We start from the raw sequence: 27921 nt of genomic DNA on the forward strand, positions 1-27921 counted from the left end.
ATCTGTAGCATCAAAAAAAAAAAAAAAAAGTTGTTGTGTTTTGGGTTTTTTTTTGGCATATTATTTGAGTAACAACTAAAGGGTGGGGAAGCAAAATTTACAATGAACATTTAGTTGTTTTTTCTCAGCAGGCACTACGTCAATTGTTTTGAAACCAAACATATATTGATGTCATAATCATACCTAACACTATTATCCATACCTTTTCAGAAACTTTTGCCCATAAGAGTAATCAGGAAAGCAAACGTCAAAGAGTGTGTGATTTGCTGAATGCACTCGTCACGCCAAAGGAGATTTCAAAAATAGTTGGAGTGTCCATAAAGACTGTTTATAATGTAAAGAAGAGAATGACTATGAGCAAAACTATTACGAGAAAGTCTGGAAGATACTATTAAAGAAGAATGGGAGAAGTTGTCACCCGAATATTTGAGGAACACTTGCTAAAGTTTCAGGAAGCGTGTGAAGGCAGTTACTGAGAAAGAAGGAGGACACATAGAATAAAAACATTTACTATTATGTAAATTTTCTTGTGGCAATTAAATTCTCATGACTTTCAATAAACTAATTGGTCATACACTGTCTTTCAATCCCTGCCTCAAAATATTGTAAATTTTGCTTCCCCACCCTGTACAATTATAAAATATTAATATGTGAGAAAACATCAGATTAGCAACATTAAAAAACATTTATTTCATGGTTTTCACACAGTATGACAGAAAATGCATGTTTTTTTTGCATCAAAAATTAAAAGCATGGTGTCCATCTGAGTGGATATTTTTGTTAATCCATGAAAAATAGGTTCATAAAAAATTAAATTTCAATAACATTGTTTTTTCATGCCTAAAAAGGAATAAAAACACTCAGGAAAAAAAAAATCTTAATTAAGGTTCTCATAATTCATGCATGAAAGAGTTAAAGGTGCTACAGAAATAAAGCTGTTATTATTATTATTATTATTATTATTATTGTTATTATTATCATAAGTACAGCAGAAATGGATAAAATGGCACAAATTTGGTATAAACTTTATGGGGCAAGTCTGCTCATGTCTCCACAGTGAAAGCCACACACAGACTGGACCTCATATGATCATCATTAAGTGTTCAGTCAGTGGGAGGAGGAGGAGGAAGGCTGTTCATACTGCACAGTGAAGTGGATAAACTGTACACTCGCTTTTCTCTCCATTCAAGCCACAGCTCTGACCGAGCAGTCGAGTAGCCTAGTCTACAACAAAACATTTACAGCTCACCCAGCTACTTTTATCGCCTTTTTTCATTTTGTTGAGTGACGCTGTAACATTTCCATCACCCGGAGCAGACTCTGAAGTCATTTTGCGGTAAGTTTATGTTTTTCTTCTACCCACTGGTTTGTTTTACACGGTTAAACACACGCTCCTGTGTTTCTCCGTATCCCCCCTGCGGTAGTGTTATGTTTTCTCGGTCAGAGGATGTTTTTTTTACTCACTTTTTGCGACTTCTTTCACTCAGTCGTAGCATCTCTGGAGTCTCGTGCGCGGCACATGTGAAGCTGATTTCATAGCTGGGAAACGCACGCGCACTTTGCTTGAAATAGATGACTGCCGGGAAGTAGGCACGCGCACTAGTGCCCGTGTGTCTGTTGGCTCGTGTATAATTGTACATAAACACAGGAGGAATGTTGGAGGGAGTCTGTCCACTGCTAATGTGTCCAACTGGAGCTGTAGTGTAATGTTCTTCTGCTTTTCACTAAAATGTCATAAAAAATACTTTCGTATAAGTTTAGACATAAAAATTATATCATAGTCCTGGGCAAAAATCAATCATCTTTGCTTAAATATCCAAGTCTTCTTCTTCTAAAATGCTCCTCAATGTACAGTACTGTGCTAATATCATAGCCCAACAATAGTTTTGTTAGTTTAGTGCAATTCTAATGATCACATATACAGGGTGGGGAAGCAAAATTTACAGTGAACATTTAGTTGTTTTTTCTCAGCAGGCACTACGTCAATTGTTTAGAAACCAAACATATATTGATGTCATAATCATACCTAACACTATTATCCATACCTTTTCAGAAACTTTTGCCCATATGAGTAATCAGGAAAGCAAACGTCAAAGAGTGTGTGATTCGCTGAATGCACTCGTCACACCAAAGGAGATTTCAAAAATAGTTGGAGTGTCCATAAAGACTGTTTATAACGTAAAGAAGAGAATAACTATGAACAAAACTATTACGAGAAAGTCTGGAAGTGGAGGAAGCAACAAAAAATGTACCAAAGCTTTTATTAAAGCTCTCAAATCCAAAATCCTAAAGGATCCAACCAAATCCATGAGAAAAATGGCAATTGAACTTGAGGTAGACAACAAGAGCGTTAGAAATGCAGTAAAATATGATTTGAAGTTAAAATCTTACACAAGAACACCAAAACACTTGTTGACAACAGCAACAAATCCAACTTTAGCAATTTTTGGGAATCATGTTTATGGCCGCCTTCTAGCCCAGATCTAAACCCTCTGGATTCTGCTATTTGGGGCGTTTTAGAACATGTTACCAATAGAACATCACACAGCAATGTCGACTTTCTTAAAGATACTATTAAAGAAGAATGGCAGAAGTTGTCACCCGAATATTTGAGGAACACTTGCGCAAGTTTCAGGAAGCGTGTGAAGGCAGTTATTGAGAAAGAAGAGGACACATATAATAAAAACATTTTCTATTATGTAAATTTTCTTGTGGCAAATAAATTCTCATGACTTTCAGTAAACTAATTGGTCATACACTGTCTTTCAATCCCTGCCTCAAAATATTGCAAATTTTGCTTCCCCACCCTGTATGCATTTATTTGTCTCTGTATCAAGATACAATCTGGATTTATGTGAAATGCATGTATGTACAACAGTAAAATCCAAATATTCGGGGAAAACAGTTTCTATAAGCCAAAGGGGAAGTATTTAATGCTGTGGTTCCCATCCTTTTTTGGCTTGTGACCCCATTTTAACATCACAAATTTCTGGTGACCCCAGACATTAAAAACTGAGACTTTTTTTTTTGGCTAAAATTAATTTGTTTTTGATCATGTAATAGTTTGATATCATATGTTGCAAATAAACGTTAATTTTAGGCAACATTTAGGCTATATAATGTAAATTTTTATTAGTAAATTTAAATTTTTTATCAATTACTAGAAATTTCAGGCGACCCCATTTGAATTCCAGGCGACCTCAGGTGGGGTCCCGACCCCAAGGTTGAAAAACACTGATTTAATGTGTCCTCCCTTTGCACTTAACATGTCTTTAACTTTAATTTTGTTCATATAACATGAGATGGATTGCATTTATTTTCTGATGTTTTATACCAGGTTTCATTCAACACAAGTCAGATGTTTCTAACTGTTTGTGCTGCGTCTTGTCATGGGGTCAGGGGTCATACTTGACCCTTTATAGGGCAGCATACTGATAGAAATACTCTGAAATTCAAAATTACAGCCTTAGTTTGTTATTGGAGGACACAACAAGACTTTATTACTTTTGTGAAATTTTTATTGTTATGTTGAAAACCAAGGCCAATACAGCTACCATATTTGGTTCCTTAACCATCAGTGGCAAAAAATAATAATAATAATAATACATGAAATATGTATAACATATATATGACATGTATGTTTCGCATATTTCCAGATTGTATCTTAGTCATGGTAAATACACTACAAACAAAAAGTTAAAGATATTTCTTTTTTTCTTGTTGTCTTTTTTTGTAAATAAAACTGTCTGGTCATTAAAAGAATGTGTTTCATTCAGTTTACACACAAAAAAGTAAAAAGTGCTGTGCAAGAATCCCAAATGAAAAAAAACAGCCCAAACATTAAAAATATCCTCAACTTTTTGTTTGTAGTGTATGTTTTGCTGACAAATTGTAAAATAACCTTGTTACACAGTGCTTGATGAAGCAAGTTAGTGCTTAGCAACAGCTGACCCCTGACCCCTTATGCCCCCAGTGCTCTGCCCCTTTTGTCAAAGTATGTTCACTTTCCAAGAAGCCAAAATATTTACAGCCAAATCACAACCTAATGGTGCCAAAGCAACATTATTGGACCACTAGAGGTGAAACTCTTGGGCTGGTTGGAGATGGATGAAAAAAGAAACACTTCGCAAGAATGTTTTCATTAATCAAGTATAAAAGTAGGATGTTCGAAGACTACCAGATACCAATGATGACAACTAGCAATCTGGGGATGTTATTCCGTTGACTGACTGGGCAGTTTTACAAAAAACAAAAGTCTATGAGTGTGGTTACAAAGCTGAAACTTGATGTTCCTCCTTCTACTATTCTGTTCCCAGGGTTATAAATGTAAACAATTTATGGTTTCTCCTCTGTTACAGTAAACTGAACACCTTTGAGTTTTTAATCCAAATAAGATATTTAAGGACAATGTCATGGGGATTTTTCACCAATTTCTGACATTGTATGAACCAAACAGTTAATCAGTTAATTAAAAATAATCAACACATTATATAACAAAGAAAATATTCATTAACTACGGCCCTAGTTTGTTCCTTTATCATGTCTTTTCTGTCTCTAGTCACCTAGGTCAACATCACACCCCACAAAACAGTCGTAAAATATTTAAAGACGGCATATCTGAGCTTTAGGGAAACGAGTTTGGGGTTAAAGAAAAGTCCCGGCAACTGTTCAATAATGTAAGCGAATGACTCAACCCACTGAAACCATGTCAAGCTGAGGGGAGTTTGTACTGTGGTTGATGTTGGATGGGTGGAAGCAATCATCTGGTGAACCGTTTCAGATGTCTGATCTGTTTGGTTTTTGGTATTTTTTCCCCTTGTTTTTCCGGACTGACTGCCAAAATCATAATCTGATTTATCTTTCACATTCCCCCAACCAGGAGCTGAAACTTTCTTGTCTCGTCCCTTCCCTCTGGGCACAAATCGTCCTTCACACCTGATTACTTTAAATATTTAAATACTATGAAAGCTGAGCCGGTGTGTGTGTGTGTGTGTGTGTGTGTGTGTGTATCTGCATGTATGCGTTTGTGGTCAGTCTTAATTTGTTAACAGGAGGCAGGTTCCTTTATGCCTGGTGAGTCGGTACCTACTGTTGAGTACCAGACTCTGGGGCATGTGGGGTCACATTCAGCACATGAGGGTTGGGGTGTGTTTCAATATCTGGACCTTCTCTAAGGCCCAGTTTACATGACAATACTCTGGGTGAAAACTACTAAATATTTTAGCAGATGTGCCTTTAATTTAGACGCCAACAGCATTTTTGGGGGTTGAAAATGCAAAAAAGTGAAACCACCTTCCAGAGTGGAAATCTTAAAAACACTCCACAAGGGATGTAACGTGCGTGTGCATGTTATTATTACTTTGTTCCAGAATAGAACTTGGATAAATAATTTCAATGTGTACTTTTTGAACATTTTGAGCACATTTCAACAATACCGTGATAGTTTTGGTCTCAATAACCATGACATAAAATTTTCATATTGTTACATCTCTGCGCTCTACTCTCACTGTCTAAAGGAGTGTTTTTCAACCTTGGGGTCAGGACCCCATGTGGGGGCACCTGGAATTCAAATGGGGTCACCTGAAATTTTTAGTAATTGATAAAAATAAAAAATAAAAAAAAAACTTACTAATAAAAAATATATGGTGAGTTGAGAGAAACAATCACAACACATAAAAGACATGACAAACTCTGAAGCTGAAACTGAAGCACTGTGGTTCTGTTTATCTTTCAAATGTTCATTGTGGTCAGTCTCAGATGCTGCAGCTCTTTTGTAATTCATAATTTGAGTTGTTATTTGTTCAGTATTAATTGTCAGCCTTGTAAATCCAAGCTGGACTGACTGTACATATCCTGACCAAGGAAAATCAAATTCTCACTTTGTGCAGTAATCTACACCTGGCTTTTCTGCCTCCATCCATAATAATATACATTATATAGACTAAATGTCATCTAAAATTAACATTTATTTGCATCATAGTATAGCAAACTATTACATTATCAAAAACAAATTAATTTTTGCAAAAAAAATGTCTCCATTATGAATGTCTGGGGTCGCCAGAAATTTGTGATGTTAAAATGGGGTCACAAGCCAAAAAAGGTTGGGAACCACTGCTCTACAGGATTGAAAATGTAAAACTGCGTTTTCTTGTTGTGCAGAGTTTACATCACAGGCACACACCAGCACAAGAAAACAACAACATGTCACATTCTTTCCCTATGATGGACCTTCAAGTTGCCCTAACTGCAAAATTGTCAGTTTTTTTGCGTTGCTTCGCCATGTTCTGTTTCCTTTTTTGTGATTGTATTTTGTGACAGGAGAGAGCCGGAAGAGAAGTAGGAAGGTTCTACACAGGCACTTGGTCTTGGTGGTGGTGCTGCCACCTAGCCACCTTTTGTGCATATTGCATCAATAAATAGAAAATTTCACACACTTTTGTGTATCCGTCCGCATGCAGATTTTCCCCATAAAACACAGGTCTAAATGTGGTATTAAAAGTGTGAAAGCAACATCACTTTTGCGTTTTCGGTTAAGATCATTACCATCTACAGGGTGGGGAAGCAAAATTTACAATGAACATTTAGTTGTTTTTTCTCAGCAGGTACTACGTCAGTTGTTTTGAAACCAAACATATATTGATGTCATAATCATACCTAACACTATTATCCATACCTTTTCAGAAACTTTTGCCCATATGAGTAATCAGGAAAGCAAACGTCAAAGAGTGTGTGATTTGCTGAATGCATTCGTCACACCAAAGGAGATTTCAAAACTAGTTGGAGTGTCCATAAAGACTGTTTATAATGTAAAGAAGAGAATGACTATGAGCAAAACTATTACGAGAAAGTCTGGAAGATACTATTAAAGAAGAATGGGAGAAGTTGTCACCCGAATATTTGAGGAACACTTGCGCAAGTTTCAGGAAGCGTGTGAAGGCAGTTATTGAGAAAGAAGGAGGACACATAGAATAAAAGCATTTTCAATTATGTCAATTTTCTTGTAGCAAATAAATTGTCATGACTTTCAATAAACTAATTGGTCATACACTGTCTTTCAATCCCTGCCTCAAAATATTGTAAATTTTGCTTCCCCACCCTGTAAGTGTAGCCTAACTTGATCTAAAGGGGAAAACTGGAGAAAGCATCAGCTAATGGAAATTACCTTTAGTGATTTAGTGATTTAGTAATTTAGTAACGGAAGTTGTCTTTGCTAGATCACAATCGGTGAAATAACTCTCAATGAATGCCTGTGTGTGTTTTTTTTTTCCAGCTGTGTACAGCCTTGTCTGCTGAAGCCATGTTTTCCAAAGCCACTGCCAACATCGTTCGCCAGATTGACCCTGAAGGAAGCCTCATTCACGTGTCCCGACTAAATGACTCACAGAAGCTATTTCCCATGGCGCTAGTTGTCAAACGCAACCGCTTCTGGGCCTGGCAGCGACCTAAATACCAACCAACAGATTTCAGCCTTGGTGACCTGTTGCAGGGTAATGAGAAGCTCAGTCCTGGTACGTGGCATAAGTACTCTATAAAGAACTACTGCATAGAGTGAACAGAAATTGTTTAAGCTAAATGAGCACAATCTTTTTCTACACTATTTTAATGTAGAAATATCTTTAGTGCTCATGGTGCCTCAAACATGAATACTTTCTTCTTTCTTGGTTCATGTGATCTGTGAAATGTGCACTAACAGAGAAATCTGCTTTTACCCACATACCTGAGTGTGGTGATAAAATCATCCAAGGAGCAAAGACCAGACCGTCCTTAGTAGTCTAAACTGTAATACCACTGATGGCCACTAGATGCTGACTCCATAAAGACCTGGGTCCACCAGAATTACACTAACCCATGAAGACTCAAACAGCCACCATAAACCAAAACCATTTGTTGATCTTAAATTATTAATACCTGTTGATCCACTAATTCTATCAATACATGTAAGTAACTGATGTAAAATGTAGTTTGTCATCTTTTCGTGGTCATCAGATATGACCCATTTGGACGTTCAGAAGATCCATAATGAACATGGAAACACCGTCATCTTCTACAACATTGATTCATCAGCAAAACCCATGGAGTTTAATCAATGACAGTGGATGGAGACGGTTTATGTTCAGTTAATGATAGATTTTGCTGAAAAATCTCTCTTTTTCTTCAGGTTTCTCTGTTTTTTATAATAACCCTCAACTAATCTGAGGTTTAATTAGCATCTTCATGAAAATTAAATATAAAGAAACACCGGATTTTGACTTAACAAAAAAAAAAAAGCAAAATACAGAGGACAATCACTTACGAAAGGTTAAATAGAGAGAAAAAATCATTTGGGAACTGACGTAAAAGTAGCACTGGGTCTTTATGGGTTAAACCTCTCTCTCAAAATACCAACATTTTTTTCCCCCAGTTATTCTGGTCTCATTTGTTTTATTTGAACCTTCTAATAATAAGTGCTTTTTTGATTCTTCTGTTATTAAGATTTTACAGAAAATAGAAATCTGATAACTGTTGGTATTAATGACTTACAGCTTGATTGTAGATGAGTCTAACATGGCTTTCCATTTATTTTGCTATGCAGATGTAGGACGAGGTTTGGGTCAGTAGGCTAACATTTAGCTTTAGCTCAGCCATCACCCTTCACACTTCCTCAGCCCAGCATTTTTGTCCAAATATATTCACTTCTTTCTCCAAAAAGCTAAGATGACAGTGACAAAAGCGCTAACTCCTGGCTTCAGAACAGCAGAGCAAAACCAGTGGGTGAGGTGGCTTCGTCCATTCATTATTTACAGTTCATGGTTTGATGTAAAATTTGATGCATAAGCCAAGTCATCAGGTGCAATTACAGCAAGATAATGCCCCTATTTAAAAACTGCAGACTATCAGCCAACAAGCCACTGTAATTTGATAACTAATTTACAAATAATGAAAGGAAATTGCCATCTAGATGTTGCACACAGCAAAAACATGTTCTTAAATGACTGGTGTGTAGGATTTAGTGGCACCTTGCAATGAGATTATGCTTTAAAACCAGCATACACTGCAAAAATGTAAATCTTACCAAGTGTATTTTTCTCATTTCTAGTCAAAATATCTCATCACACTTAAAATAAGACATAATCACCCAAAGAGTAACTTTTCAGTGAGATGTAAGAACTTATTTTTAGACAATAAATCTTGAAAATCTTATTTCAAGAAATCTTACCAAAATAATTTTCACTTGTTCCATTGGCAGATTTTTTGCTTGAATTACACAAAAAAAATCTTGAATTACACAAAAAAAAAAAAAAATCTGCCAATGGAACGAGTGAAAATTATCTTGGTAAGATTTCTTGAAATAAGATTTTCAAGATCTATAGTCTAAAAATAAGTTCTTAAATCTCACTTACAAGTTACTCTTTAGGTGATTATGTCTTATTTTAAGTGTGATGAGATATTTTGACTAGAAATGAGAAAAATACACTTGGTAAGATTTTGATTTTTGCAATGTAATACTTATTACTTTTCAAGGTTGTAAGAGAACCACAACTTTACCGTAAAAGGCTTTTTTATCCTTAGTATTATAACTTAGCAGTGCAAAACACAAGTACACAAGTAGTTTTTTGAATACTGCTTGTTTAGGGCAGTCTTAAATTACCTAAAAAATCTGAAATTATTCACACAACTTAATATTAACTTTGTGTGCATGTATGATTGATGCATGAAGCCCTTTGTCATTACTTATTATTCCAATGCTTCTAATTTTTTGTTAGGAGTGTCTGAGGAGGATTTTCTGACCTATAGCGGGGCCCATATGGACAGAATCACAGGCAAAGTGGAGACCCAGGCCGGTCCTGTCAGTGCCACCTTGGAGGGACGAGGTTCTTACAATCTCCAGTCATCTTTTGGAAAGCTGAAGAAAAAGGAGCTGGATGTGAAGAGGCTTGTGCGTGACTCTGAAACAAGGTGTTATATACATCCTTTTCACAGTGATTACACACTTCTAGTAGAAGATAGTGAGGTGCAGTCATTACATAGTGGGACTACACTGATAATGAGATCAGTGCTGTGAAATTCTACTTAGACATGAGACATCAGATACCTCAGTCTTGGCACGCAAGCACTCAACAAAAACCACAGAGAAATCAGAGATCAGTCACACAATCTTACTTGAACTACAGTTCGGTTCACTAATGTGCCTGTGTTTATATAACTGGGTTTCCGTTTCAAATCCTTTCCTGACTCAAAAAGATTTATTAACAGTTTCAACAGGCTGAAGGGACACTGTTTTGTTATAACTAGAGCTGCACAATATATTGTTTGAGCATCAACATCGTGATGTACGTGTGCACAATAGTCACATTGCAGGTCCTGCAATGTAGGTGGCAAATGAACTCACTGTGTTCTCATCTAATTTCAGCCTGGGTACCTGACACACACTGCATGCAGCGATCCACCAATCACAATCATTCTTAATCAGTTTGGAGTGAGTCGCTGGTGACAATATTGTAAAATGAGCAACGAACAGGAGAAAATCACCGTAAATGAAGACTTGGCGCCAAAAAGAAAAGCAAAATCAGTTATCTGGAATTATTTTGGCTACAAGAAGGATGATATTGAAACACATGTTCTGTGTTGACAGTGCTTACACCTGTTGCCACAACGAGAGATAACACAGCTAATTTGTTTGACCATTTACGTCGGTGCCACACAGCTATTATATACTCTTGAGTATTTTTTCATATCGCAATATATATCGCAGGGTTAAAAAAAATCACAATGTCAGTTTTTTCCAATATCATGCAGCCCTAGTTATAACTATGCTTATTAGACTATGTACACCATTTAAATGCATTTAGCTGCTGTAGATTGAGACCAGTTACTCTTTGGTCCAGGATGGTGAACATGCAGCACATGCTGATGCAGCAGCTGGAGAAGAAAGCTGAAGTACTAGCAGTGGTCAAAGACATAGTCATCACCGCTGAATCCTGCAGCATCAAACAGACAAAGAAGGAGCAGTGTGCCTTGCAGGGGGTACTGGGGCTGGTGGGATTGCTTGGGAGCTTTCTTAAGGTAAGTCAGGAGTGGGGCTTGTGCTCTGTTTGTGGCATGTGAAGTAATTTGTGAGAATTAAACCCATAAAGACCCAGTGCTACTTTAGTGGCAGTTCCCAAATAATAACAATAATAAATTATAATAAACTTTATTGCAGATACAAGTCCATATTGCACAAGCCTACAACATACACACATCATACAGAATAAACACAATAAAAAGGAGAGATAGAATTTGTGCACATTATAAGATATACTGACTACTGGACCAATGCCGTCTCAGTTTAGAAGTGAAATGATAGCAGCTTTTCAGGGGGCTGACTAGGGCCTTCTATCATGTGGTTCTCTGATATATCTAAGCAACACATAAAACTGAACTAAAACCACATAAAACTAAAAACTATAACTAAAAACTACATATTAAACTAATGAACAATGATAATTGATAATGAATAAATGAATTTTTCTGTAGATTTAAGCTTTCTTTCATTTATTATAATATTATTTTCTGTACTTTGCCTTGTTTTCAGTGAGGATCATGCATTTTCCTGTATTTAATTTACTGATCATGCAGATGTTCATAAAACTTCACACTGAAGTTCAGGGTTATTATATCAAAAACAGAAAACTGAAGAAAAAGTGACTTTTTCAAAAAAGATATCAATAACAGAATTACAATTTTACATTTGCACATTTTTTTTACTACTTTTACACTCTTAAATTTACCCTTTCATACAGTATATCTTTAGTAATTAATAGTATCGTAATTTTTTGTCCTATATCTGCAATTTTGTATAATTCTATTGTCTAAATTAATCTTCATACTGTTTTGGAACATGCATGTGTCTCTCAAAATGCTGTGACATTAGACAGGTACTGCACATCTAGTATGTAAACTATATTAATAAAATAATAAGTCTTTTTTTTCACAGGTGTGTGTGAGCGACAGAAGCAGCATTCACCTGGACAGTGATGAGTCTCTGGAGATCCCCCCCGGTACAGTCGTTGCATACAGTGTCCGGGAACTGGAGATTAAAAGCAATGGACACTTTAGTGAGTTTGTGTGTGTGGTCTTGTGTCATGTATTTACATTGTTATGGTGGCATTAATCTGTTAACACTAGAGCTAAATGTTGAAAATACGATAACAATGTAACGGCATGTGTCCTAATAATGGAAAAATACTTGTAGTAATTCATAATTTTTCTGTTTTTGAGGCCGTTTGAGTGTGAGTTTCTCATTTTTTTCCTCTGCATTTTTTTGTATGAACCTTTGTCTATTTCAGAGTTTATTATGTGCACCTAAATACGCCATGAAGTTTTGTTTTTTGGTGCAAACAGTTACATGCCACTGGGTTTAAGAGGTTTACTCTACAAATGGAAAATCTACCTGCATGTGACACTGCATGTAAAACAATCTTTTTATTAATATAAACGTTATTGGGGTCCAACTTTCAGATTGTTTTATGGACGTGTCTCGTGTTTATTGGGAGGATGAGGTCATTGTTAGTTCTGCATTCAGAGTTGTCTTCGCTGACCACAAATGTAAACAAATCCTTTGAGCATAGTGAGATGAACTGAAAAATGGGAACTACTATACCAGAACAGAGAAGTGTGCAAAATAGAGAAGTATTTTGATGAATTGGTTTTCAACATCGTACTAACCATTCACTTCATTTTTCCATATTGTATGCTGATTTAATTTGATCTCTGCTCATTTGTTTCTGCTCCTGCGTTAACTTACGTGTGTGTGTGTTTGCATGTGTTTATTTCCAGTGATATGCCTTCAACCTGGTACTATAGGAGGCATTGAGTCAGACTCTGTATCGCACTGGAACTCCCATGATTCCTTGAATGTGGTAGACGGAAGGATCAACGGTGAGACGGTTTCAGACCAAATTTTCCTCTGCACACTATGCCATTGTTTGTGTTCATTCATTGATACAGTCACACAAGCATGAAAAGTAACAGGAAGTTGTACTCTACTATTTATATTTTTGTTTGACTGAGGCTGAGTGTGTGTGTGTGCATCAGTTAAATCATAACCTGATCTTAGTTCCTTTTTTGGGAAGCATGTAATGGATTAGAACCTAGACTGTCAAAAAAACTAATATATTATTTGATATTGTTGCTAAATGTACCAAAAAACATTACGGCCCTAACCCTAAATTATGTTATTGTAAAAGCCGTATATTTGCATATTATACATTTACACTTTGACATGTTGCTAAAGCACTGTCTTCAGCATTCAGCCGAATCTAATGTATGCAAAAAAAGGTCAGATTGCTTAGACTTTACAGGTTTTAGTAGACGTTCAATTAAATACCAATAAAACACCAATAAAAAAATTGTATTGTCTGTGAATAGGCTGGTCATGATGAATACAAATAGTGTACATCCACCACAAGTTTCCCATGTGACTATCTCCAATTTGCATCACACTTTCTGTAAAATAATGTTAGTTAGTTTTAATAAACAGCATACAGAATATAAGCCTTATAGCTGTATTTGTTTTTTGAGATATTGAGGCTTTAAAAATGGACATGATGCTGATTTTACTGTAAAAACAAGTGGTACAGAAAATGCTGCTCAGGTCAAGAAGTCATTACTTTTGAAGCAATCATCATACATGCATGAAACATTCAGGATTTGTTATAACATACAACATTTCCTTAACTTCTTTAAAAGATCCACAGTTTCATATTTGCAAAATTAGAACATACTGAAAACTGTAAGAAAAATCTCTCACTTTGTAATACTGTTGTGGGTAGTACAAGTATGCACGCATTTACTCTCACGATTCATGAGGCATGAAAAATAAAAAAAATAAAAAAAAATCATACCTGTATCATCCTGAGATCCAGTAAGTAAAAGTTTTGGCTTTTTTACATTAACACTTTTACATTTCAACAATTTGAAACAGCATGACATAAATGTTTTTTTCAGAAACATTTTTATCTATCTATCTATCTATCTATCTATCTATCTATCTATCTATCTATCTATCTATCTATCTATCTATCTATCTATCTATCTATCTATCTATCTATCTATCTATCTATCTATCTATCTATCTATATTTTTGTTAAGTAAAGCTGTGAATCTCTACAGAGGACAAAAATGCATTGCTGGATCTCTGGAGGATATTTCACATTTGTATCTCTAATATATGACAAAGGCCTACCACAAAAACATATCATATCAAACAAAAAAAATCAGGTGTGTATTAATATTTGCATAAAATGTGAACTTGGGATCTTCAAAAATATATAATTTATATGTATCAGATATGATATCTGTATGCCATAACTAGAAATTCTTTGAAAAAACATCACCAAACATGTTCTTAGTAACATTCTCCTATTCAGCATATAAGACAAAACTACACTAAATAACAGATAAAGAGTCAGATATTTGTTACAGTATCGGATGTGCTCTAACCAGTGCGGTTCTTCATGATTTATTACAGACTCACAGGAAAGGGACCTTTTCCCACTGGCTGAGCTCCCCCAGTCAACTAGATCTGAACTGTTCAAGAAACTCCAAGACACGATGAAGGATAAATATGCTCTGTCAATGTTCCAGTCTGCTGTAAGCCACCTCTGACACAAACAGTTGTATAATGTCAGTCTGCTCTGAAAGGACTCATGTCCTGTTCTGTTTTTCAGCTGGAGGAAAGTCGTCTTGAGGACACGTCTGATGTCCCTGCTCATTTGAATGCCATTCACCTTCTGGTCAGTGCCATGGAAGGTGAGAGGGGATTTCCAACCATACAGTGAGCTGCAAGCCTTTTTTCTGTTGCACTTCTAACAGCACTTATTGAAAGTATTTCCTGTTGTGTGTTTTTGTAGAGTTGCCTGATGAAACTCTGAACCTTCTGAGTAAAAGTCATCCTGATTTTCTGGAAGCCTTCAATATGCTGGTTTGTCATCTTTCATGCTAATAGACTAGACTAGACTAGACTAGACTAGACTAGACTAGACTAGAATAGAATAGAATAGAATAGAATAGAATATAATAGAATAGATCTTTATTGTCAATGAAAATCCATTTAGCAGCAAACACATGAAGTGCAAAAAGACTGTAAAAAAAAAAAATCACACCAAACACTAAAAAATATAGGCAATATGCAAAAATTATAAGATAAAACATTAAATATACATATACAACTAAAATACTTTTAAAATATACAAAAATGCTAACTCTATACTACAGATAAGATTACACTATGTTAGTATGGTTCATCTGTCATAGCTAATAGTAAGATTCAAGATTCTTTTATGGTCATTCAACATGTGACATGAAGAATGAAATTCCGATCCACAGGATTGATAGTGAAGCGAAGCAGACATTTAAAAAGAACTACACCCATTTAAATCGAAAAGAAAAGACAATTTTTTAAATAGAAAAACAACAAAAGCAGAGTGCAGATAATAATAAATAATTGGGTGTAGAGGATGAGCAGAAAGTGACTAGAAATGATCCTTGTATTTGACTGATAAATCTTAAATGACCCACATTATTTCTGTGTGTCCCACTAGATATTCGGGTTAAAGGAGAGCTGCCTGCATCTCCCCGTCCAGTCTCTTCCCGTCTCACTGAAGGACAACCAGAACTTCCAACTGGCAGAACAGCTGCTCTTATCCACCGACGTGACGCTGACTAGACGCAACGACGAGTTGTGGGCAGAGACAAAGACTGACCCACAAGTTCTCCCATTGGTCCTGTGCCTTAGCGTACATGGACTGACCTTGTTGTGCAAAGAGCAACAGCTGTAGGCGTCATTTTTTAAATTTTAATTTTAATTTTTTTCATCATGGATTGTATTTTTTCCATTTCTTTCTTTCTTTCTTTCTTTCTTTCTTGCTGCTAAGTTCACTAACTGCATGAAGTGTATAAATATATACAGTATATTATTTTTTAATATTTTACGGTGGCACAATGATAATATTGATTTATATGAATATTGCAGATACTCTATATTACATAAAATCTATTTCTTATTTATTAATCTGTTTTTATTAAAAATAATAATAATAAAAATAAAAGGCTTGATTCATTAGTAGGCGGAGACAGTTCAATGACACCTAGGCTGTTGTGTCCACTGAAAATGTAGAGTCACAAAGCAAAAAAAAAAAATAAAGAAATGTTTACATGTTATAAACATATAGTTTTTATTAAACTGTACCATTTGGGTAAGCTGTATTGTATTGCTGCTATTTATACTGCTTAGATAATGCTATAAACTAAGTTAATCAGGAACATGAAAAGTATCAAAGCTACAAAGTACCAAAGAATTATGTTAAAAAGCCATGTCTATTTTTTGATATTTGATATGAACGATATTTATAAGTTAACTACAGAGCTGTCTTTGCTATGACCTTACTGTCACTTTAATATTTGTCAACTTTCTGAGCTGTAGTAAAACACTTTATTACTTTTTAATCATTAAAATATATATTTTCATCAAGTGAGCTGTCTGTGTCATTCTTTAAATCACAGGTGTCAAACATGCGGCCCAGGGGCCAAATCTGGCCTGCCAAATGATACAATCTGGCCCGGATGAAAGTGCAAAAATTAACCTGATCAGTCAAGGTTGTCCAAATCGTTTGATTCAGGTTCCACATACAGACCAATGTGATCTACAGTAAAAGTAACAACACAATAACCCATAAATAATGACAACTACAAATTTTCTTTGTGAAAAATTATGTGGAAAAAATTTAAATGAAAAAAAAAAAAGATTACACTGTGAAAATATTAACATTTACAAAGCTATTTTTTCCACAATAAAATGCAAATAAACACTAGAATAAAAACAAAGATGAACAACCTGAAATGTGCAATTTGAACAATATTCTGCCTGTTACTAAATGTTTTGTGCATTTATGGATCCACTGTGATCTGCAGATGTGTTAATAATAATAATAAGAGATGGAATATTGTAGAAACTGTTCAAATTTTAGTTCCAAACTCCAAAATTTTAACAATATTCTGCCTGTTACCAAATGTTTATGTAACACTGTGTGTAATGTACATGTATAAATAATAAGTCGAGGCATAATATTGTTCAAATTGCACTAAATTTTCAAATGAAATTTCTGTTTTTTCAAGTTATTCACATCTTTTTTGTAAAATTTCAATATTTTCACAATTTAATTGGGGTTTTCTCGTACTAAAAAAAAAAAGAAAAAAGAAAAACTTGGATTTGTCATTATTTATAGGTTATTAAGTCATTATTTTACTGGTCTGGCCCGCTTGAGATCAAATTGGGCTAAATATGGCCCCTGAATCAAAATGAGTTTGACAGCCCTGCTTTAAATGCTTATAGTTTTGTCTTACACAACTCATCCTCTATGGTGAGTGTTTAACAAATAGCTTCATAAACATGTGGTAAAACACTCTGTAAGTCACAAGAAGCAAAAACAGGGCACTGGAAAGTAGACTGACATGTAAAATTGTCTGGTAGTGGTTCTGTTTTTATTACTAACAGTATAATCCAGATTATTGCAAGTTCAAGGAGCCACGTGTAACAACAAAATTAAATTAGTAATGAAAATGTTGCTAAACTTCTATTTAATTAGCATCACATTTTCCACACTCTACAAAAGGAAAACGTGCATTTATTCATACGAAATTATTTGCAATCGGACCACAATATTAGTAGTACGAAATAAACGAGTTTAAAAGGTTTTATTTTGAAATACGGAAGTAGTACTTTCGCGCATGCGTGAAGGAACAGACCAGGCTTCCGGTCAGAGTCTGGAAATGCCGGTCGGAGTGAAACAAGCGACAGCGATATGACAGTTTGTAATTTTTTCCTCCAGGGCCGCTGTCGTTACGGCGACAAATGCTGGAATGAGCACCCGAGAGGAGGTAGAGGAGGAGGAGGAGGAGGAGGAGGTGGTGGTGGTGGTGGTGGAGGAGGTTACAGCAACAACTACAGCCGTTCATCCCAACAGCAGCAGCAGCCCCGAGGAGGTGGAGGTGCGTCGGTTTAAGCTAACCTGTGTTCATGGCAGAAGTTAGCTAACTACTGTTGGATTAATTTATATCATTTATTCATGCATTTACCCTTTTTGCGTTCAAAACTAGGTTAATTCTATCGTCTGTGCCCCCGGTTAAGCGGACCCAAAACCACCTACAGTTAAAAGATACAAAAAACTAAGAAATTATTTGTTTTAGGAAGTGGCTCTGTTAACTGTACACTTCTCCTGAGTTGTCTAAGATCTTAATGCTTATATTTACATCAGTGATGTAATATTTAAGTTTCTACAGTGGACAAATCGAGCTGGGATGGTGAATGATGGATTCCCAAAGAGAGATAGCTAATCATATAATGCAATATCCTGTTTTTGTGTTGGATTTGTGGATAAGGTTTTGCAGACAAACAACAATTTACAACATACACACGTTCAAAATGGAGAAAAAAAAAGAAAAATTCAACCCATCTGAGTGAGATGAGCTTAATATTAACCCATAAAGACCCAAACATCCACCATCAACCAAAACCTTCTACTGATCTAAAATGTTTAATATCTGTTGATCCACTAATCCTATCAATGCATGTAAATAATTGGTGTAAAATGCAGTTTTCCACCTTTTCATGGTCATCAGAAATGACCCATTTTGACATTCAGAGGCTCCGTAGTGAACGTGGAAACACTGTCATCCTCTACAACAGGGGTGTCAAACTCTGGTCCTCGAGGGCCGGTATCCAGTATGTTTTAGGTATTTCCCTCTTCCATCACACCTGGAAGGCATTACATCATTATCAGGCTTCTGCAGAGCTGAATGATGAGCTGATCATTAATTGAACCAGGTGTGATGGAAGAGGGAAATATCTAAAACTTGCAGGATACTGGCCCTCGAGGACCAGAGTTTGACACCTGTGCTCTACAACATTTGATTCACCAGTAAAAACCATGGATTTGGATCAATGACGGTGGAATTGAAATGTTTGGCGTATGTTCAGTTAATGATTTGACTGTAAAAGTACTTTTTTTCTGCAGTTTTCTCTGTTTTTGATATAACAACATTCAACTTTAATTTGCGGTTGTATGAACATCTACAGTAAATTAAATACAGGTAAATACCTGATTCATACTGATAAAATGTAAAATACAGATGATAATATTATAATAAATGGTGATAAATCACTTTAGAAAGCTTATAGAGAAAATTTGTTTGGGAACTGACTAGGACTGCACAATTAATCGTTAAAAGATTGCGATCTCGATTCACACATGAATGCAATCTCATTTCTAAACATGGATGATTCTTTAGCATTTTATTTCATGGCTGCATTACAAACAAATGCCCACAAACACAGAACCGCCGACGCCTTTTCCCTCAACCAATGGTAAAGCGTCTTTACAACACGTGAGCCTTCTGCTGTAGTTGCGTGGGGAAAGGGTGAATAACAGGAGGAACATCTGTGTTAAAGACAGTGGAATGGATGAAAACCCCAGTGTTAGTGGTGAGTCACCCGCCTGAACTGGGGCCCAATAAAGGCTCACATTCTTCGGTGTTAATCTCATGTCAGTCTTATTTTCTGTAGTCCAGATCCAAGTGTGTTTTCATTTTCACTTCTCTGACTTCTGTGCTGTTCTTCTTCTCCTTTTCTTTTCTTTGCGGGTGAGGATAACTCGGCCTTTAACCAAGAATCAAAATTCTCGCCCTCTACAAAAATTTTATATTAATAATTTTCCATTGTGCCGGCTGGGAAGGTTCTTTGTGCTACAAACTTTCACAGATCAGCTAACGTCGCTTAGCAACCAGGACCATAAGTGCAGGGAGAAGGTAAATGAACATAAAGTTTCACTTTTGCGGGGGCGGGGCAGGTGTGCACGGACCACACCATCCTGTACCCCCATTGTATAAGTAGGACGGGGTAACCGACACGCGCGTTGGCGCGTGCGGCCGAGCCCCCCACCACCACCACCATACACACACACACACACACACACACACACACACACACACACACCGAAACGCGCGTGCACTCCCCACCGAACTGGGCACATGCAATCCCCCATTACACATAGCCACACTTACAGATCAATCCCACAGCAAACACTGCAGAAGTGTTACTGCTTGGAGAGTGATATGAAAGACAAGAATCGGAGGTAAAAGAACCCATTTTTCTTGACTGTGGTGCAATAAACATTTTGTGGAAAAAATCGTACCAGAGAATCGTGATCTCAATTCTAAGCAAAAGAATCGTGATTCACATTTTTGCCAGAATCTTGCAGCCCTAGAACTGACACAAAAGTAGTGCTTGGTCTTTATGGGTTAATACTGACAACAACATTATTACCATTAATGGTTTATTTCATACCTAATTACTGTTGGTTTGGCATTCAGTTTAAAGACACACTAATGTAGCAGTAATAATAGCTACTTGTCTCTTGATAAGTACACTACCAGTCAAAAGTTTGGACTCACCTTCTCATTTAAATGGCATGAGGTGACCACAGATGGCCAACCAGTTCTCAGCATCACTGGGAACTCCTTCAAGACTGTTGGAAAACATTTCAGGTGACTACTTCATGAAGCTCATCGAGAGAATACCAAAAATGTGCAAAGCAGTAATAAAAGCAAAATGTGGCTATTTTGAAGAATCTAAAATATAAAACATGCTTTGAGTTATGTCACACTTTTTTTAACTATATAATTCCATGTGTGTTCATTCATAGTTTTGATGCCTTCAGTGAGAATATACAATGTAAATAGTCATGAAAATAAAGAAAAACCAGGTGAGTCCAAACTTTTGACTGGTAAGTGTAACTTCTATAGACCAATCTGACATCAGATGATGGGCAAGTAAGTTATCAAGTAAACAGATGCTTTATGTATGTTTATATTACCATCACAGAAACTGATCTGTGCTTACTTTGATTCTGCGAAGTTTAACATAAAGTTAACAACTCACACTAGACAACCATTTTCTTCTGTGGGGGAAAAATAACACAAAAAAAACAACTGATAAATATGCAGAAAAAAAACAGCACTGACAGAATATAATATATCCATGAGATTTATATTATTGTACAGGACAAATATGGGGGAGAAAAGTGGCTGTGTTACTATGGCTGTGGAAAAAAATAGTACCTCAGTGACAAAATCTAATAAGTTTTTGTTAATATTATTCAAACAAAAAACAGATTGCACTCATCCAGGGTGTACCCTGCCTTCGCCCATAGGTAGCTGGGATAGGCTCCAGCACCCCCTGTAACCATAGTGAGGATAAAAAGGGTTCAGAAGATGAATGAATGAATGAAAACAGGTTGCAAAGTGCCATGGTCACGCATGTAATTTATCCATTATCCTTTAGTTAATTTTAAGCAAGAAAAAAGAAAGGGTAAATAAACACGTACTTGGTGAGGTACACTGTAAGCATGATCTACTTTTGGTGTTTCTTTCAGGCTTTGGAAATCGTGTTTGGGTGAATCCTGCCAACCAAAAAGGAAGAACTTACATTCAACCGTCATCCTTCGCTCATGATGATGACTGGGGTCGAGGAGGAGGAGCAGACTGGGGTCGAGGAGGAGGAGGCGGAGGAGGAGGAGCAGACTGGGGCCGAGGAGGAGGCGGAGGAGCAGACTGGGGTCGAGGTGGAGGAGGAGGGGCAGACTGGGGTCGAGGAGGAGGTGGTGGAGGAGGAGCAGACTGGGGTCGAGGAGGAGGCGGTGGTGGTGGGAGAAGAGACAATGTGAAGAGTTCAGAATTCAGCTTCTCCCAAAACAGATTTTCAGCTCTCAATTCTCCCAGCACCTTTGATAAGGGAGGAAGAGGAGGAGGAACAGCTGGTGATGAGGATGACGAGAAAAAACTGTAAGTCTGTTTCTGTTTATTCAGCAAAAAAATTAAATAAAGAGTTCTGTATCATGAGCAATTTATTAATGTCATTTTCTGTGTCGCGGTCACCCAGTGAGGTGATCCAGGCTGACATTGAGATTTGGGAGAGCTCAGGCCAGTGGGGATTCTCATGTTATTCCTGCACTAAAACGCCGGTATCAGGTGTGTGTCTAGATTTATTGTACAAGATGTCTCCTGTTATGCCTTATCACAGCAGTAGTAGTTAAGGGGTGGTTATTTATGTCTTTTCGCAGGCTTCACTGATCTCTCTCCAGAAGAGCTTAGGCTGGAGTATTACACCACAAGAGCTTCAGGAGATCTGCAGAACTATGTATGTGTCCTGTTTTAGATATTTACAAAGCAAATATGACATTTTTAACTTTGTGCTGAGTGTCAGACTCTTGATACTTTACATACAGGGTTTTTAATTATTATTATTATTATTAGTAGTAGTAGTAGTAGTAGTTCTGTTTTATATTACTATTATTTGTATTTGTTCATATTTTTTGGGGGGGGGGTTTCTATACCTTTTCTACAAACAAAAAGTTAAGGATATTTTTAATTTTTGGGCTATATTTTTCAGTTGGGATTCTTGCACAGTGCTTTTTACTTTTTTGTGTGTGAATTGAATTGAAACACATTTTTAATGACCAGACATAGTTTTATTTATAAATGGCAAAAATGACAAAAAAAAAAAAAGAAATATCCTTAACTTTTTGTTTACAGTGTACCTATAAGTCTCTCATTCAAATAGCTGGCATTGGATTTTTCTTTTGTTTTTTTTGCACATGCATTACCTTGATTGTTGCTTTAATGTTGCCAGCAAATGTATTTAAGTCCTTTTTTAGAGGTTATCAGCTCTATAAAGTGTTTGATTATTCCTATCTAACCTGAGTTTGTGGAATGTGTTTTTTGCTGTCATTGAGGAAATCACTAATGATTACGTCAAAGGTGTTTTTACTGCAAAAATGTAGTAAAATTAAACCTGTCAGACAGCTACAAATGACTACGGGTGTAAGAAAATATCGGTTCTGCAATATATCACGATATTTCATTTCACAATACTGTATCGATATCACAAAGTATTGATATTTTTAGGTATTTATTCAAATGCAGTTATTGTGGAGGTTCATTTTTGTTTTGATTTTTTGTTTCTATTTTATTATTATTTAACTCTTTTATGAAATAATGTTAGTTCCTTTGTTGCGATTGCACAAAAATAATGTTCTGATGTTAGTTCTGAACTAATAGAATATGAACATTTGAACAGGATCTTAAACTGTAATGTCTGTAAAACAGAATTTAAGTTTGAACACAGGAAAATTTTGTGATATAGCATTAGATCCTGTTCTGATCAAATAAAAATATATTTGTGCATATTTCAGGTGTAATTCAATTCTTCAAGGAAATAATCATTTTTAAAAAAGAAACAAACCAAAAAATTGCCTTTTTAACAGTATCATGATATATCGTGATATATCATATCGTGATCCTAGTATTGTGATTTGTATCGTATCGCCAGATTCTTGCCGATACACACCCCTCCAAATGACAGATGATATGACAGTTGGGTTTAAATATATCAGTGATATCAGAGTAGCATTATGATAAAAAAAAAGTGTAGTTATCAGTTAGATATTTATATTTTGGGAAGATCCTTAAACTCCCCACCCAAACCAAAACAGATCCCAACTTTGCCCCTGAGTCTTCCAAAAACCAAGGGGAAACATTGCATCCATTGGAATTGGTATAATTCTGTCTGTGTTTGTCATGTGAACTTAAATCTGCTGTGTGTCTCGGTAACATTTTGGTTTTGCCTTTAGATCAACGGTGTCAATCAGTTGCTCAACCAGTGGAGAAACAGAATCCAGGAACTGAAGATTATGAACGCAACCACCCGTGCAGCTTTGGTGAGACATAAGCAGCCAATATGGCGCAAGATGTAATAGACCATATTTTTAATGCTAATTGATATTCACTGTTTCTACAGCTCGCAGAGTTGAGTAATCCGACACCTCAGGGATCTTCAAGTGACTTTGGTGGATCTGGATCCCATACATTTGGCTTTGGAAGCAAAGGTGAGGATGAAATATCTCTTGGCTTGAGGCAGTGCTACCAGGGCTGAACTGGATAGTGTCTGATCACTGGCATCATCATAAGCACGTGCACAACATTCATATTGCAAGATATACACGGTCAGATGAGACAAGTTAACACAAACATGTTATGCTACACCTTTTTCTGTTTTTGATTAGAAAAACAAAACTGTAACTCAAGTGATTTTGAGTTTTTATTATCTTTTGACTTGTCTACAAGAGACATTTGTCTGACATTTGTCTCTATTAGTTCACTTTCCCTCATTTTATGGACCTATAACTCACTGAATCAGCCCTAGATCATAACACTACCCCCACAGGCTTGTGCTTTTGGCACTAGGCATGATGGGTAATCTCTTTATCCTCCGTTCTCAGCCTGGTGTGTCCATCACTCTGGAACAGGGTCAGTCTGGGCTCATCACATGACCTTTATCCATTGAACCACAGTCCAGTGTTTATGCTCTTTATCAAACTGATGGCTGTTTAAGAAATAAGAAGCTACTTCATCAGTTAAAGAACTTATTGCAGCTGAAGTGTATTGATTACTGCAGTAGTTATCCATTGGAAGGATCTGAACTATTTGCGTAGTGAAATCTGTGTGGGAACTTTTTTTGGGGGGTGTTCTGTGTAGTTTCGATTTGGTTGCTAGTGATTAAAATGCAGGACCTATATATACAGTGATCAATCACCATCCTGATCATTATGATAAATTCTTTACAATTGAAGCCATTCAGGTCATCTGGTAATAAATCCTGTTCATACTGTAATATGTTTTGCATAGAGAAATATATTGCAATTGCCTAAATTTTTATCCAATATTGTGACTTTCATGATTTATTTTAATGGTCTTGTAAAATGCCAGATGATGAGGTCCGTACAGGCTAAGGTCCTTGTGCTAATTCGGACTCTCTCTGATCTCACATAGACTTTGGGGCTCCAGCAGCAGTCCAGGCCAGCAGTTTCACCTTTGCTGCTCCAAGCGGTGGATTTGGGTCCTCGGAGACACCATCGTCCTCAGGTGGTTTTGGCAGCGCCTCAGCAGCGTCTGCACAGCCTCCCTCTGGGTTTGGTTCCTCCTCGTCTAATTCAGCGTCCACTTTCTCTTTCGCCGCCTCAAACGCCAGTAAACCACCGACCGCTTCAGCATTTGGATCTGCCTCCGAGTTCAGCTTCTCATCGAGCACCGGTGGGGGATTCGGGACTGGTTTTGGGACTGAAGCAGCTGCTACATCAGGAGGCAGCGGTGTGTCTGGACAGACAAGTGGAGGGTTTGGGCCAACTCCTGTAGCATCTGCTAGTGGGACATCAGACAGTCTGTTTTCCACCAAAAGCAGCCTGACTCCAGAGGAATTGGACCAGTTCAAGGCTAAAAGGTTCACTCTCGGTCAGATTCCTCTAAAGCCTCCTCCAGCCGACATGCTGATTGTTTAATTTTAAAAAGGCCTTAAAGTGAAAAATAGAGACATAAATGAAAAGTGTTTGTTACAACCAAATATATATTTCTCATTTTCAATCATAGCTCATATTTAATATTTGAGGTCAATATGAACACAGAAAAGTCTGTTTGGTTTCTGTACAAGTGCTTTATGCTGAGCTACTTGGACAATATTTTTAAGTGATGATTTTGTCAGAAATGTCTTTTCTAGATTATTAAATGATGGGATGTTTGCACACGTTCTAACTAATGACAATAGTGGCATTTACTGGTTAAGAATAGAATGTGTTCAACTTGAATAGTGCAACAAAAATAACATGTTCAGTTTTAAACAAAATACTTTTTTTTTTCTTTAAATTTCTGAGCAGTTCAGAAGTCAATATTTGGTGAAATATGCCTGATTTTTCAATCCCTGCTTTGTATGTTGCATCTTGGCATGTTTTGCACCAGTGTTTGATAGTACTTTTGGGTGCAAAATAATCAAGCCCATACCTCGTGGCCATCTGTCTTTGATCACATTTGAGAGTTTAGAAATTTAGAGTGGTCTGTGAAATTTTCCATAACTGTTAACACAAGAGAGATGACATTAAACCAAGAAAAACAACAAAATGTGTCTTTGTAAGAGCAACATTGGCCTGACTTTGCATTGGTTCTACAAGTTTGTAAACTTGGGATGGAAGAGGAGAATAGAAAAGAACAGAATACAGTAGATCTTTATTATTCACCAAAGTGCAGGTGAAGAACACCAACAGCTCTTGATGTGTAGAATAACTTTAATATAGCTACACCAGTGTTTTAAAAATACATAATCAGCTCCATTTTAAAAAGGAATTAAATTTTAAAAAGAAGCACAATCCTATACATTAACATGCATCCACTCCAGGAACGAGGATAGAATAGTGTCCTGTTGAAAACAGCTGACATGCTAGAGCCATAAGCATTGTTCATTTAAGGGCTGGGACTTGAATATTTTTATGAGAAAAAACATTAAAAAAAAAAAAAAACTTGACACGAGAAAAGTTGTATTTAAAAGTTTGTGTACAATGCTATTAATCATGAAAATATAAATAACTAAAATATACAGTATATAAAACTGAAAATACATCATAAATATTTGTCAGATTTATCATAAGAGATGTCATGAAAACATACAATTAAAAATAATTATTAAAAAAACCATACATTGTGCAGTCATTCGTGAAACAGTGTATGTGTGGGATCTACCATAAGAACTCATTAAATGAGAAATCCTCATTCATGCCCCCTTTGGATTAAAGTTTGAAGGTGGGAAACCCAAAATGCCACTAGATTTTCACCACTAATTTGAAAAATACACTACTGGTCAAAAGTTTTAGAACACCCCAATTTTTCCAGTTTTGTATTAAAATTCGAGCAGTTCAAGTCCAATGAACAGCTTGAAATGGTACAAAGGTAAGCGGTGAACTGCCAGAGGTAAAAAAAAAAAAAAAAGAAAAAAAAAAAGAAAAGGTAAGGTTAAACAAAACGGAAAAATAATGTACATTTCAGAATTATACAAAAAGGCGAACAAGAAATGGGTTAACAACTTAAAGCAGTTCTGCAGTAATGGAGGTTGATCAAGCCTCGAAAGTTGGTGCTACTAATTCCTACAGGTGTCCCCAATGTTTCTTAATTCCTTCCAACCCCATGTGTCTGCATAAAAGTAGTGGTGGAACACACTTTGGTACCATTCCGTTGTGAGCATTATTTGAACAGTACTGTACTGCAGAAAGTAGTGTGTTACTGTAAAGATGGCGAGGAAAAGGCAATTAACGATAGAAGAGAGACAGACCATCAGAAAACTTAAAAATGTAGGTCTGTCCTACAGAGAAAATGCCAAGAAAGTCCAGGTGTCAGTAAGTCCAGTTTCCTTCACCATCCAAAGGCACTCAGAAACTGGGGGAAATGCTGACAGGAAGAGGTCTGGCAGAGCCAAAGACAACAGAATCAGAAGACAATGACAGTCAACAGCTGGAGTGATGGGAGACTCACAGGACAACAGCTTCAAGCACAGCTCAATAGTGGTCGTAGTAAGTAAGTCTCAGTTTACACTGTGAACAGAAGACTTCCAGTTGCAGGTTTGTTGCAGCAAGAAAACCATTGCCGAGACTTCAGAATAAGAAAAAGAGGCTTGGCTAGGCCATGAAACACCACCAGTGGATTACTGAAGACTGGAAGAAGGTGTTATGGACTGATGGATTTCTATGTTATTGTTTTATTATTTTACTCATCTGGCCCATGAGATCACGTTGGGTTGCATGTGGCCCCTGACCTAAAACAAATTTGACCCCTGCCTTAGACCTTTTATGATAAAGTATGAGGCCTGTTGTACTGTTATTTATGTAAATTTAAGGTCTTGAATTTGACAAAAATGCCATGAAAAGTGTCTTTAAAATTCATATATTTGGCTACCTCAAACCTGCAGACACCCTGCAATATAAATAATAGAAATAAAAACTTTCCAAAACCTAGTAAAGACTAAATGGTTGT

The 27921-nt window shown here is 36.5% G+C and overlaps 2 protein-coding genes across 2 annotated transcripts; both read left to right on the top strand.

The window, feature by feature from the left end:
- The first annotated feature begins 1167 nt into the window (after positions 1 to 1167).
- LOC115427802 (gasdermin-E-like) lies at positions 1168 to 16492 on the top strand. The gene is made up of 10 exons (XM_030146470.1): positions 1168 to 1336; positions 7271 to 7508; positions 9744 to 9936; positions 10866 to 11043; positions 11957 to 12077; positions 12799 to 12900; positions 14492 to 14613; positions 14691 to 14772; positions 14874 to 14944; positions 15564 to 16492. The coding sequence occupies exons 2-10, from the start codon at positions 7298 to 7300 to the stop codon at positions 15798 to 15800; spliced, it is 1317 nt and encodes a 438-aa protein (XP_030002330.1). The 5' UTR covers positions 1168 to 1336; positions 7271 to 7297; the 3' UTR covers positions 15801 to 16492.
- A 1282-nt stretch (positions 16493 to 17774) lies between these two features.
- On the top strand, positions 17775 to 26755 carry nup42 (nucleoporin 42). Its single transcript, XM_030148063.1, has 7 exons — positions 17775 to 17928; positions 21711 to 21858; positions 21956 to 22044; positions 22137 to 22213; positions 23706 to 23792; positions 23873 to 23960; positions 24904 to 26755. The coding sequence occupies exons 1-7, from the start codon at positions 17823 to 17825 to the stop codon at positions 25407 to 25409; spliced, it is 1101 nt and encodes a 366-aa protein (XP_030003923.1). The 5' UTR covers positions 17775 to 17822; the 3' UTR covers positions 25410 to 26755.
- The last annotated feature ends 1166 nt before the right edge of the window (positions 26756 to 27921 follow it).

The sequence above is a fragment of the Sphaeramia orbicularis genome, chromosome 11 (genome assembly GCF_902148855.1).
Source record: "Sphaeramia orbicularis chromosome 11, fSphaOr1.1, whole genome shotgun sequence".
Lineage (NCBI taxonomy): Eukaryota > Metazoa > Chordata > Actinopteri > Kurtiformes > Apogonidae > Sphaeramia > Sphaeramia orbicularis.

What these genes read in the sequence shown, in the direction of transcription:
- LOC115427802 (XM_030146470.1), top strand. Translation starts at nt 7,298, where the DNA reads ATGTTTTCCAAAGCCACTGCCAACATCGTTCGCCAGATTGACCCTGAA. An exon ending in TAAAAGCAATGGACACTTTA is followed by an intron (nt 12,078 to 12,798) that starts GTGAGTTTGTGT and finishes GTTTATTTCCAG; the next exon opens with TGATATGCCTTCAACCTGGT. An exon ending in GGTAGACGGAAGGATCAACG is followed by an intron (nt 12,901 to 14,491) that starts GTGAGACGGTTT and finishes GATTTATTACAG; the next exon opens with ACTCACAGGAAAGGGACCTT.
- nup42 (XM_030148063.1), top strand. Translation starts at nt 17,823, where the DNA reads ATGACAGTTTGTAATTTTTTCCTCCAGGGCCGCTGTCGTTACGGCGAC. An exon ending in GAGGATGACGAGAAAAAACT is followed by an intron (nt 21,859 to 21,955) that starts GTAAGTCTGTTT and finishes GCGGTCACCCAG; the next exon opens with TGAGGTGATCCAGGCTGACA. An exon ending in CAGGAGATCTGCAGAACTAT is followed by an intron (nt 22,214 to 23,705) that starts GTATGTGTCCTG and finishes TTTTGCCTTTAG; the next exon opens with ATCAACGGTGTCAATCAGTT.